Source organism: Carcharodon carcharias, chromosome 1, assembly GCF_017639515.1.
Source record: "Carcharodon carcharias isolate sCarCar2 chromosome 1, sCarCar2.pri, whole genome shotgun sequence".
NCBI lineage: Eukaryota > Metazoa > Chordata > Chondrichthyes > Lamniformes > Lamnidae > Carcharodon > Carcharodon carcharias.
In genome coordinates, this window is record NC_054467.1 from 210189338 (window position 1) to 210206723 (window position 17386).

At 40.2% G+C, this 17386-nt stretch overlaps 1 protein-coding gene across 4 annotated transcripts in view; it reads right to left on the reverse strand.

Annotated features, from left to right (window-relative positions):
* Positions 1–616: 616 nt before the first annotated feature.
* The window catches only part of rai14 (retinoic acid induced 14), a 249450-nt gene continuing 232680 nt past the window's right edge, over positions 617–17386 (reverse strand). For all 4 annotated transcript variants that reach the window (XM_041194221.1, XM_041194229.1, XM_041194203.1 and 1 more), the window contains 4 exons: positions 13853–15448; positions 10915–11064; positions 7593–7658; positions 617–2837 (listed from right to left, as the gene is read on the reverse strand). In XM_041194221.1, the coding sequence (XP_041050155.1) occupies positions 2760–2837; positions 7593–7658; positions 10915–11064; positions 13853–15448 (1890 nt within the window). In that variant the 3' untranslated portion in view covers positions 617–2759. The remainder of the gene's footprint in view (positions 2838–7592; positions 7659–10914; positions 11065–13852; positions 15449–17386) is intronic.

Sequence of the window (17386 nt, forward strand, 5' to 3'; positions counted from 1 at the left end):
TAAATAAGATGTAGGACCTTTCCTTGGTTTACATTAAAACACAATTTCTAATTACAGGGCAGTATTATTCTATGTTTTCCCAACTAGTTTGAACCATATACAAGGGAACGGACATTTCAATATTTCCATATTGTTAATTTTAGTTACATGCTTACATAATTTGATCTGGAGAGGGAATCATAATACCAATCAGTCTGAAAAGAATGACAAAGTAACCTATTTTACTTAATAAGATATAACTCTTGCAGTATTTGAGTTTATGTTATTGAATACTGCTCATTACATCGAGCTTCAAATGTAAAGTTCTAGTAGGCTTTTAATCATATTAATGATTATAATTATTAAATGTTAAGCTGTGAAACTTTAATGGATGCATAAAAATATGAATATGGCATGTATATCTGCACTAAGATAAAAGCAAAATACTGCGGATGCTGGAAATCTGAAACAAAAACAAAGTGCTGGTAAAACTCAGCAGCTCTGACAGCATCTGTGGAGAGGACAGAGTTAACATTTTGAGTCCAGATGACTTCTTCAGAACCGTACTGAAGTAGAGTCATATGGACTCAAAACATTAATTCTGTCTTTCTCTACAGAGATGCTGTCAGACCTGCTGAGCTTTTCCAGCGGCTTTTTGTTTTTGTTGTATATCTGCACATCGGTTTAGGCTACTCTGAAAGGTATTGTTCAGATCTACATGCTGATCAAGATTAGTAATGTTGTAAAAAAAATGAAACCCTCTTACTATTATTACTAATTTGTTAGGTATTTATGATATGAATGAGGTTGTGACATAAGGGCTTATACAGTAAGCAAAAAAAAGTCTCACCACTGATCATTTAATTTACAACTTTGACCCTTTAAAAATTAGAATTATTATTATGCAGCTGCAGCTTTGAATAGATTTATCAAAATTTGCTGTACACTGCATAAAGTAGTATTTGTAGAACTGACGGAAAAGAAGCTCAACACATCAGCTACTTTGTCTTAAGCGTTTAGCAAGTCTGCCTTTTAATTTTCATAACTGCCTTACAAACAAGCTCCCTATGCTACTAGCTCACGGAGAATGGGACACATCAGTTAAGTCTGCTTTTCTAATGGAGTAAAATATTGCCATTGCAAACATAGGGCAAGCTAATGTTTAATTAATGTAAACCAAATATATGTAGGACAGAATTTTACAGACCTCCTTGCAGGCAGGGAGGCCTGTAAAATTCTCCAGATGGGATTTCTCCACGATCTGACGACAATTTTTTGGAAAGCAGGTGAGGCCAAGGGTGGCCTGCCTACCCCCTATCCGAATTGAGGCCCTTAAGTGGCTAATTAATGACCACTTATGTGCAATCTCCCACCCCGGCTACAATTTTGAGGCCGGTGTGGGGTGGGGGGGGTTCAAGAACATGGGTGAAGTCCAGCAGTTTATCCTGCTCAGGCCTCAGTAAGTGGGGGTGGGGTGTGGAGTGCACACCTTCATTACTGGCCCCTTTTCAAGCTCTCCAAGGTTTGCACCCCTCCACCCACCCACCCCAGGTGCTTCTTCTTTGCCTGACCTTCAAAGCACGACCCCCAAACTCTTTATCTCCCATCCCATGGGTCTCCCTGTCTCTCCCCCACCCCCTCACATTTACCTCCATCCTGGACCCCCTTCACTTTGACTGGTGGGATCTGCTTTAGTCCCAGAAGTCGCCACCACTCGCTGGGTGCTGCTGAGACTACAGAGCTGCCGGCTAATTAGATAGCCAGCAGCTCTATGAAGTTGGTATTCTGCCCAAGGGAAGGATTGGGAGACCACCTCCAGCCAATTAACACTCCTCAGGCTTTTAAATGGCTGTGTGGCATCCCTGGAAACCCCAACATTGGAAAAATTCTACTCATTAAGCTTTAGGAAAGCCTGTTATTCAGTACAAGAAATTGCATTCAAACTTCTCGACATTCTATTGAGATAATGGGACTGCAGCAATGAATGCAGAATTACCGAACAAACTAGGTCAAGTACACAGAAAGGAATGGCATGATTCTACAAAATAAGCTGCCAGGAGCAAAACTAATTCAAATTTAAGACTTACAGCAATAATCAAGAATCACATGCAAAATGTTGGTAACCATGGCAGAGATTTTCATCTGACCACTATCTACTCGTCCCTGGCATCCTTGTCCATGCTTAGACTCTCAGTACACTAACCTAAGTCTTTTCAGCTAAATACCATATATTGACCTTTTCCTCTTCAGTTTGCACTGATGTCCCCCAGCAATGCCAGCGCTGCTATACTATGGACATCTGTAAGTTAAGTTTACGATGACAAAGTGGCATTAGCATCTCCAGTGCATTCAGTGTTTCCTATGTACGCCATGCTAACATTCATTAGTTTATTGTGCAATTGGATTGGTAAATATCTGATGCTGGATGTGTTTGCTTCTGGTTATTCATGCCATTACCCTAACAACAATGTATCATGAGCTTGCATTTCCAATGGCATGTTCAATAAACAAAATAAGTCTATTAACAAATATGACAACAATGAAGCTCTATAAACTAGTTTTTTCCCAGGAAATGTTCCGTAGGAATTTTGGTACAAATATACTGACTACATTTTTTTAATATAATTATAAGGTATGCATATAGTTAGTAGGTGGAACAAAGAAAGCTCCTGTAAACTTTTTTTTGATGTTTTAATAGTCAATTATCCGATACTCATTCTTTTTAACAGCAGTGGCAATTGAACATTAGACCGAAGTTTGGCTACGTAATGTTATATATATTACTTCATCTGTGTCTGAGTTTTGCACATTGTCAAAATCTGTTTCAGCGCCTTCTGAACATCTTCATCCATTTGACCCTGGAAATATATTATAAAAAAAGTTAGACCAAGAACAAAACCATGTAACTTTTGGCTCCAAAACATAGAACATCAAGCTTCTGCAAAGGTAGTTTGAAGATTCAGATTCAAGAACAGGACTGCAAGAGCATCAATCTCGGTAACTCCTGGTTCAGTGTACACAATTGGCAAGCTTCTAAGGCAAGTAGCTTCTCCCCATCTGCTTTGTCAGTTTGAGGGTTTCACTATTTGCTTAATTTTAATACTCAAAAATGGGTAGGTTCGGGTTGGGCTGGAAGCAAAAATGTTACAAATTTTAAATATGACCCCAAAATATCTCAAAACCATTCACTCAGGAGACAGGTCTTGATTGAGACATTTTAAGGAAGTTGCTTGCCTCCATTTTAACAAAGGTTACTATTTTTAACTATAGTAGCCAGTTTTCCCTGGCCTTGGGAACTCTGCAAGTAAGATGGGGCAAGAAGTTAAACCCCACTGCTTGTGGGTCAGGCCCAAGAAGCTAACTCTGTAATCTCACCTCTATAATCTTCCCAGACCACAGCTGTGATCTGTCAACTTTTCGCACAAAATCATCAACACTTTTCAACTACCACAACCTCACAGTCTCTTTTCCACTTCTCCTTGCACCACAAAACCTACGTGATCCTTGGCTGTAATCTTGTACCACAGCCATCCATGTCTGAATGGCAGTCAAGCCTGTCAATCAGGCTAGGTGTTGAAATTGGGAAACAAAAAAATTCACACTTCCAGGTTTATGATCAATACTCCTTCACTAGGCTCTAAGAAACCCTGCCTGAGTAACATCAGTACTTACACATCCGTAAAAGCAACATATGAGCAACTGGGATATAATATAGGGTGGCTTTAATATCTCACGGTAGACTCTGATAAGTTATAAGGTAACTTACTTTGTATTGGTGAGAAATATCTTTTTGAATTGTTCCAGCAATGCTTCCAAGGTCAGTATGTTTTGAGTCCAGCAAGGAAAGATTTAGGAAAATGAAAATGGGACAAATAACAGGTATAACACAGAAACATTTGGGAAGTAGTAATAATTTAGGCTTGATGTGAAATTAGAAAAGGAAAATGAAGAGTCAAAGATAATGGTGTAGGACAGGAAACAAAGTTTGCTGAAACAAGAGGAGATCTGGCTCAAAGTGGACTGAAAATTCAGCAAGCTAATAAGGATAATAAATACAAAAAATGCTGGAAATACTCAGCAGGTCAGGCAACATCTGTGGAGAGTTGTTGCAGTATCTCTCCAAGAATGCTGCCTGATCTGCTGGCATTTCCAGCGTTTTCTGTTTTTATTTCGAATTTCCAGCATCTGCGGTGTTCTGTTTTTGTAATATAATAATAAACTGGACAGTTATAAAAGAGATAAATGCCTAATGAACATTAATGACATGCCTGGTATTAAGGCAGCCAGCATGGATTTATTTGTACATTTAATGGTGTCATGGACAGAATCTGTGTGTTTTCTTACTGTCCATTATCAATGTGATTTTGCCCCAATTTAAATAATCCTAGCAGCAGGCCATTTTGAGAGTTTTAAAATAAAGAAGGTTATTTATTATCCCACACTACCCTACACCAAAGATTAGATACAAATAAAGAAAATAAATTACGATCACAATTTATAATTGTCTCAGTCTTGCTTTCATGACAGGCCTGTAGTTTCTCAGATGAGTTGATGCTGTTAGTTGAAATAAAGGTCTTGAAAGCAGAGGTTTCTCAGTAAAGTTACAAGGCTTTGTAGTTGAATTTCCAGGAAGTTGGTTCTCAGGTGAACTTGAAGTCGGAGCAGGTCGGGGACAGTCCTTCACCTATTTTCAAGGTATCGCTGTTTATTACACGGCTACGTAGTTGAATTGCAGCTGGTTCAATGGCTTTGTGATGTCTCTGCAGAGCTGATTCTAGCTATTTTAAAAGCAGACAACAAATATCCTGTGTTTCTCATTTGACATTCTGAAATTTACCCACTCTGGGTTCGGATGAGGGGGAGGCTGATGTGGCCCCTTTCACATTTGGTTATTACACTGAGTTGCATGTGTATCTTGTCCACGGTGAACCAGAAAGGCTGGCATGCTATAGTCATTTTATTGACATTCCATCCTTAAACACAGGAATGAGTGACTTTCCCAGATGGCTGTGAACGTCCGTATGTAATTTGGTATTTGCTTGCATATCAGGAGTATCTGGAACTGATATGGCCTAAAGTCACATGGTTTGCAGTGGCCATTTAACAGTTTGTTTTTGTTCAAAGTTTTAAAGCATTGTCTGGAACTTCATAATATACTGGAAAATGACAATAGTTTTTTTTTTAAGTGACTTATTATATGGATAGGTGGAATGCAATATGGATTAGCAGAAGGAATTCACTAACATTTCTCATAGGAAGCTCATTATAATGATTCAGGCATCTGTCACAGGAGGAACTGCAAAATAATGGATCAGTTTAATGATCAGAAGCAAGGAGTTAGATTTAATGGGTGCTACACAGGACACTTTGAAGAGGCTAGAAGTGGTGTACCTTGGAAATCACTGTTCAGGCTGCTTTAGTTTTCAATAGAGAGAGCACAAAAGCAAAATTTGCTGATTTCACAAAAGTTAAAGCATTTAGCCAACAGCCAGGACTGTTTAAAAACACTTAAGACATAGACAGTTCTTGTGTCGGACAAACGTTTGATATAAAGTATGAGGTAGTGGATTTTTGGAAAAGTAGTAACTTAATGAAAAGATGCTGAAGTGTGAGGAGAATAAGACACCTGGGATGCAAGGAGACCTCATTACAGCCCTGGTTCAAACTTGGACAAAAGAGCTGAACTCAACAGGTGACGTGAGAGTGACTGCCCTTGATATCAAGGCAGCAATTGACTGAGTGTGGCATCAGGGAGCCCTAGCAAACCTGGAGTCAATGGGAATCGGGGGAAAACTCTCCACTGGTTGGAGTAATACCTAGCACAAAGGAAGATGGTTATTGTTGTTGGAGGTCAATCATCTCAGTCCCATGCCATCATTGCATGAGTTCCTCAGGGTAGCGTCCTAGGCCCAACCATCCTCGGCTGCATCATCAATGACCTTCCTCCATCATAAGATCAGAAGTGGGGATGTTCGCTGATGATCGCACAATGTTCAGCACCATTTGCAATTCCTCAGATACTGAAGCAGCTCGTGCCCACATGCAGCAAGACCTGGACAACATTCAGGTTTGGACTGATAAGTGGCAAATAACATTTATGCCACACAATTGTCAAGCAATGACCATCTCCAAGAAGAGAGAATCCAACCATCTCCCCATGACATTTAATGGCATTACCATCACTGAAATCCCCACTATCAACATCCTGGAGGTTACCATTGACTAGAAACTGAACTGGGCCAGGACTAGGAATACTATGGCTGCGAGATCTGGTCAGAAGCTAGAATTTTGAGGTGAGTGACTCACCTGCTGGCTCTCAAAAGCCTATCCACAATCTACAAGGCACAAGTGAGGAGTGTTATGGAATACTCTCCACTTGCCTGCATGAGTGCAGCTCCAACAACACTCAAGCTCGTCACCAACCACAAAGCAACCTGCTTGATTGTCACCTCATCCACCACCTTAAATATTCATTCCCTCCACCACTGACTTACATTGGCAGCAGTATATAACATCTACAAGATGGATTGCAGCACCTCACTAAGGGTCCTTTGACAGCACCTTCCAAGTCTACGATCTCTATCACATGGAACGACAATGGCAGTAAATGCATAAGAACATCACCATCTGCAAGTTCCCTCGAAGCCACTCACCATTCTGACTTGGAATTATATCACCATTCCTCCACTGTCACTGGATCAAAATTCTGGAAATCCCTTCCCAACAGCACTGTGGGTGTTTCTACACCACACAGACTGTTGTGGTTCACCACCACATTCTCAAGGGCAATTAGAGATGGGGAATAAATCCTGGCTTAGCCTGGGACACCCACATCCCATGAACAAATACATTTTAAAAAACCTTGAAAGTTTGAGTGCTGACAGATATTGCCATAAAAGTGTTTTCAGTTTTTATAAATAGAAATTTACTGGCTTCCAGAATGAAGAGACTTATGGTAGATTTGTACAAAGCAATAGTTATGCACCAGTTAGAGCACAGTCTGTCATTTTGAGTGCTCCATTATAGAAAGGAAAGTAAAGCCAAACCAAAGGCAACAGAGTATGGATTCAGATTTGAAATTATAGTTTTAAAAAAAATATATCCTTTATGGTCATGAAAACAGACTGTTTCAGGAGCAGAGAAGATTATGGTGAGATTCAATGAAGGCTTTTAAAATTAGAATGGTTTCCATAGGGTAGATAATGAAATATATTTTTTGGTTGGAAAGTCAGTGACATAGCATCATCAATTTTGAATTTATCACTAGTTACAGAACCATAGAAAAGTTATGGCACGGAAAGAGGCCATTCACCCTATCGTGTTTGTACCAGCCAATAAAAGGAGAAAAAAAAAGAAACTAGTTGTTTATTTTAATCTCATTTTCCACTGACAGAGTGAGCAGAAAGATTAGGAGGTATTTCTCTCTGTAGAACTTCTTTTGGAGCATTGAATCATTTGCCAAAGGGAGTAGTTCAAACAGAAATCATGACATCATTTAATATTAAGAATCACAAAAGTACTATAGAAATTCTTAAGAAATAAAGGAACCTGTTAATTCAGAAATTAACTCAACTGTGTTGTACAGTATATGAAGGATAATTACAGAAGCTTACCTGGACTGCATACAGAAGATGCATTCTATACACAGATACTACCTCCTGATGTCGTTGACTTGCATCCTATAAATTAAATTATTACATTTCATTGATTAGAGCAGCTGTAGTATATATTTGAAACAATAATTAAACAGCATCTGAAATTCATTTCATGCAGGGATCTTCACACTCAATGATCTTCTTCCCATTAATTTTGACTATAATTCAAAACTCTCAATTTTAAAATTCTCTTCCTAGTCTTCAAATCCCTCCATGGCTTTGACCCTCCCTAACATTGTAACCTCCTCCAGCTCCACAACCCTGTAAGATGTCTGCAGTCCTCCAATTGTACACTTATGTACCTCTCAAATTTTAATCGCCCCACCATTGGTTACCATGCTTTCAACTGCCTGGGCTGAAAGGACTAGAACTCCCTCCCTAAATCTTTCAACCTTGCTGCCTCCCCTTCTTTAAGATGTACTTTAAAACCTACCCCTTTGATCAAACTTTTGATCATTTCTCCTATTATTTTATGTGGCTCAGTATTAAATTTTGTTTGATAATGCATCTGGGAAGTTTCTTGGAACATTTTATTATGTTAAAGGCACTATATGTTGTTGTTGCATGCTGTTGTTTTAAGTTCCAAAAAGGTGAAAAGGATAGTGTATTAACTCACTGTTCGGCATAATCAGTTGTGCAGGGGTGTCTCAAAGTCTACTTTGAATAGGACATTTTCATTTGTTTTACCAGTCCTACACAAAATAATGGATTAGATTTTGTAGTCAGCAGTAAAGCAATAGCATCCGCTGCTGGTTTTGAGGAATACTACCCAAAAGGATCTAGTGATCTATGTAGCGCAGATCTACTCTTTTCCAATGGCAGTTTAAGTGCAAAACCAAATCAAGGGGATTTCCAGGCCTCAGCAGAGGTGATGTCAGCACATCGAAGTATTCTTCACTTTTCAGATAGTAAAATAAATTATGATTAGATTAAAATGGAAGCTAAACAGAGATAAAATAATTTTCAAAATGTGGAATTTTAAAAATAATTTTGGAGAAGTTTGATATTCCACATCTTTAAAATTAGCTTTTCAAGGCCAGTGAAGATGCTTAGCAGTAATTATAAAGTTAGTAAATCTTTAAAATCCAATTACACTTCATTCCACAAGGTGCAACCTTTTCAAGGGTTTTTATAGCAAGACTAACAGCATAAAAGTAGATTTTTTAATGAATTCACTAACTGCTTAGGGATTGTACTCTGGAGGAGGTTGCGGGGGGTGGGGGGTGGTACCTTAATAGTAGAGGAGTGTTGAATCATTGACAGCAACTGCTGGAGTTTTGTGTTATTCTGTACATGTACAAACTTGAAGTTGCTGTCAGTTTCAGTGGGGTAATGATGGTAAACATTGATACAAGAACACAAACAATAGGAACAGGTGTAGACCATAAGGCCCGTTGAGCCTTCTCCGCTATTCAATATGATCATGGCTGATCTTGGGCTTCAACTCCACTTTCCCACCTGATCTTCATATCCCTTGATTCCCTGAGAAACCAAAAATCTGTCACTGCCAAGACTGTTCAGTCCTGCCGAAAGTCAATGGACTTATGGCTGGGCCACTAAATCTCCCAGCAGTAGGTCCTGCCACAACGGGGCAGGAAAATCCCAGCCACTCTCCCAGCATCTACCCTATCAAGCCCTTCTAGAATTGACAGTTTTATTATCATTACCATTGCAAAATCCAGGCTCTTGGAGCATGCACTATCACATGGGCCTGGTTTTCGTCTCCTCCTGGAATCACCAAAACTTAGCTTTCTTGCATAGGAAATTTAAATTTCCCATAGACACATGGACACATGCAATGTTCCCATATGTGGGAAGAGGTTTGAGTTAGGGTCAGGTGGCGAACCTGCATGCACACCCTCTAACATCAGGGTCATCAGTGATAGCCCTGTGGCAAATTAATTTTTTTCTGTGCCCGATATTTTTTTGGGGTCCATTGGGGCCTCTAAAAGCGCCCTTGTTTGAAGCTTGGGGGAATCCTGCTGAGGAATCAGGAACATTCCAGCAGGTAAATGTTAAATATTTTGATAACATCAAATAGCATTATTAGATGCTGTATTATGCGTGTTTTTACTGCAGTGATTGATTATATGGCTCAGTTCTGTAAACATAACTTGCCCATTGCATTGATCAGCATTGTGAGTGTTGAGATACATTTCCCAGGGCAGTAGTGCTATTATTCATTCAAAACTGAAGAAGACAGTGCTTGGAAACTCTAGTGTCATGATCTGAACTGATGTAAATGACCACAGTGCTTTAATGTGAAAATAATATGCTCTGCAGCTTTCACTTAGAGGGGAAAAAGCCACCTGCTCCTGCACTGCTTTGACTGATAGGCCATCTGGCGTAGCTTAGAAAAAAAGACAAGCCATCTGTTTTTCCGGTTTCAATAAGCTCCATTGTCTTCAGGTTTCTCTTGATGGCTGAACCTGTTATGAATGCTTGGTTGAGTCTCAAAAGCTTATGAGTCTAGGGTTGGTGCACACAGTTTGTTTGACATAGTTAAGAAATTATTAAAGGACTACCTGTCTTTGATGTGGCTACTGAATAGATATTTGTTTTTACAACTGAATGACCAGTTGATTAGATTTAATTTTTTTCATTAGGTCTGGAGTTTTTTCAGTATGGATGGTTGCATTTTTGAGTGACAAGTTCTATCAGATTGTTAAATGTGTACTTTTTTCATGTTAATTTCAAAGACTTCCCATTGCTATTACTTGGTTCCTGAAGACGCTAAATAGCCCACACTGGGTGAATGGCAATGGAGGATACATGGGAGGGGCAGGGAAATATGAGGGTGCATGGAGAAATGAGGGTATGAGGGGTAATGGGGATATCAGGGACATGGGAAATATGAGGGGGTATGGGGAATGTGAGGGGGCATGGAGAGGTATGTGGAGCATGAGGAGGCATGTAAGGTGGGTGAGCAGTGAGGGCTAAGGGGCATAAGAATGATGTTTGAGAACTGAGCTAATGTCCCAGTGAACTGAAGAAAACCTTCTAACCAGCCCACATTGGGACCCACAGTCCTCCAGTGCTCCCTCGGGAGTCAGGAAACCTGAACTCTGACCGACCACGTCTCCTGATGACAAAATTATGACAGGTATGGGCAGAGTGACAGGTTCAGGTTTCTAAGGTTGGGAAATGGCCTGACTTGCAACATGAAAATCTAACACCATATCTTTGGAATCAACTAACATACAAGTAAACAGCTTAGGTGCTGAAAAGCACAATCCTTTAAAATGGCATGAACGCCAGCTGGGGGAATTTATGTACTTACAGATAACTGGTGCTGTAAATGCTTCACTTGCTGCTGAAGGGTCTCAAGTTGCTGGTTTTGTCTTTTGAGAGTGCTTGCAGTATAAGAAAGTTGGGAAAGGCTATTCAGTGCCTCCTTTAATTTGCTTACTTCCTTGGACAGTTCGCTGTTCTATTTTGACACCAAAATAAAATAAGTTCAATTGGTTTGAGGGGGCAGATTCATTATGCAATGCCAAAAAAAAAAATGAACTTGGGGTAAAATTCCCATTAGTTGTTGAGACTTCCTTTGTTCTAAAGGGCTTCCCTTAGAGAATGCTTTTGATCACAGAAGCAATAACTCCTTTTGAGTAGCAACATGAATAGGCCAGAATAGGCCATGTTGTCCTTTAAGCTTGTTCCGTAATTCAATTTGAATTCAGAGGGATTGAAAGATATTTTATATGTTAATAATAAGGAACCTCTAAAGACACACAGATTCATCAAAAGATGAATCAAAAACAGAATATGCTTGAAACACTCAGTAGATTGATAATCTTGTGATGACCTGAAATGCTAACTCTGTTTCTTTCTCCACAGATGTTGCCCAAACTGATGATTGTTTCCAAACCAGATTCTTACAGTGCAATTGGAAGCCTGATTTGGAATGAACTCCTGCTACAGATTCAACAACGAGATGGAGGTGGGAGCTACTGGCTATCCATGGTAAGTGGCCTCTTTTTACAACCCTTGTGGGCCATGAGGAGGATAAGTGTTCTGCCCAAGACCCTGAAGGAAGCCTTCAGTGTATCCAAGCCTCAATCGGTGTAGTCCACTCCCAAACCACACCCCCATGATTGTCAACCAATGCTCTCTCTCCCCATCTCAACTGCTTTTAAGTCAGCAAGTCCCCCACATCCTCAGCATTGACAAATTCTTGGGCCATTCTCCCACCTGCATCCTCTATATCGCCGCTAAGTATTTTGGTTGTGATCAGAGGCTTTAGTTATCCAATCTCAAAAAAGACAACGATGTAATAAAAAGAGTTCAAAGAGTGACCTCAAGGGTCTAATTATAAAGAACCCAAAGGACTAAACTTTCCTTTTTTGGGTTAAGGTTATGTTCATCTAGCTTTTCCTTAAACACTTCTATGCTATTTACCTCAACTATTTCATGTGGTAGCAAGCTCCACACTCCTTCTGAAATTGACTAGTGACTATCTTATATTTATGATCCAAAGTTTTGGCCTCCCTACAAATAGAAATCTTTCCACAGTTACTCCACTGAAGCCTTCCATAATTTGAAGGACTTCAATCAAGTCAGCCCTCAGCCTTCTCTTTCTTAGAGAAAAGAGCCCCAGTCTGTTCAATCTTTTCAGATAGTTATAACCTCTAAGTTCTGGCATTGTCTCTGTAAATTTCTTTCGCACCTTCTCCAATGCCTCTATATCCTTTTTATAATCTGAAGACCAGATCTGTGCACTTAGTCAAAGACTTCTGCAACTAGGATTCTGTGCAAATTTAAAACAGGGCATAATTTTATAGGCCCCCGACAGCAGGGGCCACTGAAAGGCCACTTTCCCGCCCCAGCTGCAATTTCAAGGTTGGTGGGAGGAGATTATGGATGAGCGAGAAGGTTAGCCTGCTCAGACTTCGGGAGGGAAGTTGGGGGGGGGGGGGGGCGGTGGATGAATGCATCCCTCACAAGCCCCTTTCCCACACCTGCCTCTGGACTCTCAGTCAAGACCCCCACTCTGAAGCCTCCTGCCTTGCCCTGCTGAAAGATGTCCAGGAATAAAAACAAAAAACTGTGGATGCTGGAAATCCAAAACAAAAACAGAATTACCTGGAAAAACTCAGCAGGTCTGGCAGCATCGGCGGAGAAGAAAAGAGTTGACGTTTCGAGTCCTCATGACCCTTCGACAGAACTAAGTAGAAATCACTTCTACTTAGTTCTGTCGAAGGGTCATGAGGACTCGAAACGTCAACTCTTTTCTTCTCCGCCGATGCTGCCAGACCTGCTGAGTTTTTCCAGGTAATTCTGTTTTTGTTGTGAAAGATGTCAGGCCCTGGCTCTTCGTCACCAGGACTGCTGGTAGTTCCTGCTTCTAATGGCACTGCTGGTGCTACAGAGTTACCAGTCAATCAGTTTGGCCAGCAGCTCTCTGAAGTGGGAGTCAGGGTGGAAGTCCTGCCTCCAGGCAATTAAATGGCTGTAGGCAGCCATGACCGGTGAGGATGTGTATCCTGCTGACTCTTTGGGTGGGGCGAGAAACCCCTCCCCCTCCCCCACCCCCACCCTTTAAATTCTGCCCATAATGTCTTTCCCTTTCAATTCTATTCCCCAAGAAAGGAACCCCAGTACTTTGTTTGCATTTTTATTACCTTTTAACTACTTTCTGCTTTTAGTAATTTGTGAATCTGTACTCCAATATCATTCTGTTCTTTTATCCCATTTAGTCTCCCTTCGCTATATTGAAATTAATTTGCCATTCACATGCCCATTCTGCAAGTTTATTAATGTCTTATATATTGTCACAGTCTTTCTCAGTATTACCTCCCCCAATTTGATTATTCTTTACTATTTTTCAGTTTCTAGATTTTTAAAATTACATCATTGATGAAAGAGTAAAAATTCCATTATCTTTACTACTAACTTCTTATATTCCTTAGTAAGAACAGTCTTTATATAATATATTGCCTCAAAATATTTTGTGCAGAACTGAATTACAGGAAAGGGAAACAATTTTATTTTTAGAAAGAATTTTCGAAGTTTATAGTCTCAATAACAGCACAACTGTAGTATTATATCAGATATGTTCCAGTAATTGACTTCTTGCAAACTTCGTAAAAAAAAGTAATGTCATTGTTGAAGAGGTCCCACTATTCTATTTAATATTTATAAGTTATATGAAGTATTTCAACTAGTAAATCCAGAGTCGAAAAATAAAAATGAATAGCAAAGCTGAAGCAAAATATTACCTTCTTGTCTTTATCTTCTTCAAGTTTCAAGGAATCTTTAATTTGCTTTTGCAATTCTTCAATAGCTTGCTGCATATCATGGCTTCTGATGCGAAGTCTCTTGATTTCTTGTTCCTTGATCCCAAGTTGAGTCTGAGCTGTATCACGCTCACTTTTTGTTAGCAAGCTGTCCTTCCGAGCCTGTGCAGCTTCAGCAGATGCCTTTTCTTGTTCTTTCAATAAGTCATTTATTTTAGCGGTCAATCGATTTGACTCTGCTTCTAATGAAACTTTTAACTTCTCATACTCTGATTTTGGAACCATTGCCTCTTGAACAGCAGCCTTTTCTGTAGCCAGATTACCTTGTAATATGTTCAGCTCAATTTCTTTCTGCTCAAGCCCTTGCTCCATTTGGCGTACTTTGCCATTAAATGTTTTTATAGTATTTTCAAGGGACATTATAATTTGCGTATGTTCAGAGAGAGATACAGAAGTCTGCTTTTGAACTTCAAGATCCCTCTCCAACTTTGTATTGTCTTGCTCAGCTCCCTTAAGCTTCATCTCCATTTCTGACAACTTTTCTTTCAATTCATCTACCGACTCATTTAGAACTTGTACTAGTTGTTCATGTTGTTCTTTATGGATATAGTTTGAATTAACATGCTCAGATGCTACTTCAGCTCTTTTATCCTTCAACTTTTTTAACTCACTTTGTGCTTCATTGTATTGCTGTGTGATTTCAGTTAATTGATTGTTCAGCTCATCTACTGTTTTTTTCAATGCTGACACCATTTCTTGGAAGTAGTTTTCCTTTCCTTGAGAGGATGCCTGATGGTTCAGCTTTTCTTGTAGCTTTTTAATTTCCTCTTGTGCTTCCTCATACTTCTCAATTAACAGTGCCTTCTCTTGACTGATATTCTCAATAAGTAAGCTTTGAGAATTTTTTAACTCCTCACACTCTTCCTCAGACATACACTTGGCCAAGATTTTATCTTTGATTTCTAGGAGTTCCTCCATTTCTCTCAAGTTGTTATTAGCCCTCTCTTCATCTTCCAAAGATCTTTTAAGTCTTTGCTTCAGCTCTTCTATCTCATCCTCATAGGACTGAGTAAGTGCTTCCAAATTCGGTAAAGAGATATGCTCTTCCCTGAAGGACAAATCTTGTTGTACCTGTGCTCGCAGACTCGAAAGTTCTTTTAATGCTTCATCATATTTGCTTTGTGTCTCTCGGAGTTTCTGTTCGAGATAATAACCATTCTCGTTAGTTTCTCCTAATGTCTGCAGGCTTTCCTCAGAGAATTCAGCCAACAATCCCATCGCCAATGCATGTTGACTTTCTTGGTCATGCAAATCCTTTGCCTCTGTATTACTGTTACCATGTTCAAATACCTCTGTTTGCAGCGAACTATTTGACAGATTTGAAAACATCTCTGCTCTTAGGTTTGTAATTTCAGCTTCAGCATTTTTATACAGTTCCTTTAGCTGGATGTAATCAGCTTTCAGAGTGCAATGGGAATCATCTGAATTAAGATTTAGGTCAAATGATGTTTCTAGATTCTGTCTTGATTGCTCATCCTGTGACAAGATGCTTGTTACTTTGTCCTGTGAATGCTTTCCCTGTAATTGAAATCAAATTCACAATTAAACAGTAAGATACCAGTTTTAGAGAGCAGCAAGTTTCACAGAAACAAAAATAGCTGAAAAAACTCAACAGGTCTGACAGCATCTGTGGAGAGGAAGACAGAGTTAATGTTTAGAGTCCGTATGACTCTTCATCAGAACTCAAGAAAAATAGAAATAAGCTGTGTAAGGGGAGTGGGACAGGTGGAGCTGGATAGAGGGTCAGTGATAGGTGGAGGCAAAGGAGAGATTGCCAAAGATGTCATAGACAAAAAGGTCAATAAACAAATTGTTTATGACATCTTTGGCTATCTCTCCTTTGCCTCCACCTATCACTGGCCCCCTATCCAGCTCCACCTGTCCCACCCCACTTAAACAGCTTATATTTCACCTCATTTCTATTCAGTTCTGATAAAGAATCTTATGGACTCGAAACGTTAACTCTGCCTTCCTCTCCACAGATGTTGTCAGACCTGCTGAGCTTTTCCAGCTATTTTTGTTTTTGTTTCAGATTCCCAGCATCTGCAGTATTTTGCTTTTATCTTAAGTTTCACAAAAATATCTTTGGCAAATCTGGTTTTGTGAAGGCAGAGTGGCATGTGCAATTTCTGTCTTTAGGACACACGGAAGATGTGTTGCTTTTCATTGCAATTTACAACGACCAACTGTGACCTTGAATAAGGCTGTTCACAAACATCTAAGGATCTCTGTGGCCTGATTTTTCATTTCCCTATGTCAGATTAAATCTGGCACAAAAGGAATCATTTGCCACAGCAGCAGCAATGTCAGTAAACTGGTAAGCTGCCAAACAATTAAGTATTTACACCAACCAGAATGTTAAAAAGCACCTACCAGTAGTATTCTTAACTTTTAATTTATATTTTCCAGTAGGGAAATAAGTGATTGTGATTGTATTAAGATAGAAGCTAAAATGAAGATAAACAAACTTCAAAAAATTATAGGGGACCATAGCTATGCCACTGGGGGAGGCAGTGGAAGAGTGATATTGTCACTGGACTAGCAATCCAGAGACCCAGGGTAATGCTCTGGGAACCCGGTTAGAATCCCACTATGGCAGATGGTGGAATTTCAATTCAATAAAAAAAAAGAATCTGGAACCAGAAGTATAATGATGACCATGAAACCACTCTCAATTGTAAAAAAGACCCACCCGGTTCACTACTGTCCTTTTGGGGAAGCAAATCTGCCATCCCTACCTGGTCTGGCCTGCATGTGACTCCAGACCCACAGCAATGTGGTTGACTTTTAACGGCAATCTGCAATGGCCTAGCAGTTGTACCAAATCACTAGAAAGTCAAGGAGGAATGAAACCAGACAGACCACCTGGCATCGACCTAGGCACCGAAAACAGCAAACTCAGCCTCGTTGACCCTGCAAACTCCTCCTTACTAACATCTGGGGGTTTGTGCCATAATTGGGAGCGCTGTCTCACAGACTAGTCAAGCAACAGCCTGACATAATCATAATCACATTACATAACCTTATAGATAATGTCCCAGACACCAATATCACCATCCCTGGGTATGTCCTGTCCCAATGATAGGACAGAACGAGCAGAGGTGGCGGCACAGTGGTATACAGTCAGGAGGGAGTTGCCCTGGGAGTCCTCAACTCCGGACCCCATGAAGTCTCAATGCATCAGGTCAAACATGGGCAAGGAAACCTCCTGCTGATCACCACATACCGCCTCCGCTCAGCTGATGAATCAGTGCTCCTCCATGTTGAACACCACTTAGAGGAAGTACTAGGAGTGGCAAGGGTGCAGAATGTACTCTGGGTGGGGGACTTCAATGTCCATCACCAAGGGTGACTCGGTAGCACCACTACAGACCGAGCTGGCCGAGTCCTAAAGGACATAGCTGCTCGGCTGGGTCTGCGGCAGGTGGTGTGGGAATCAAGAGGGAAAACATGCTC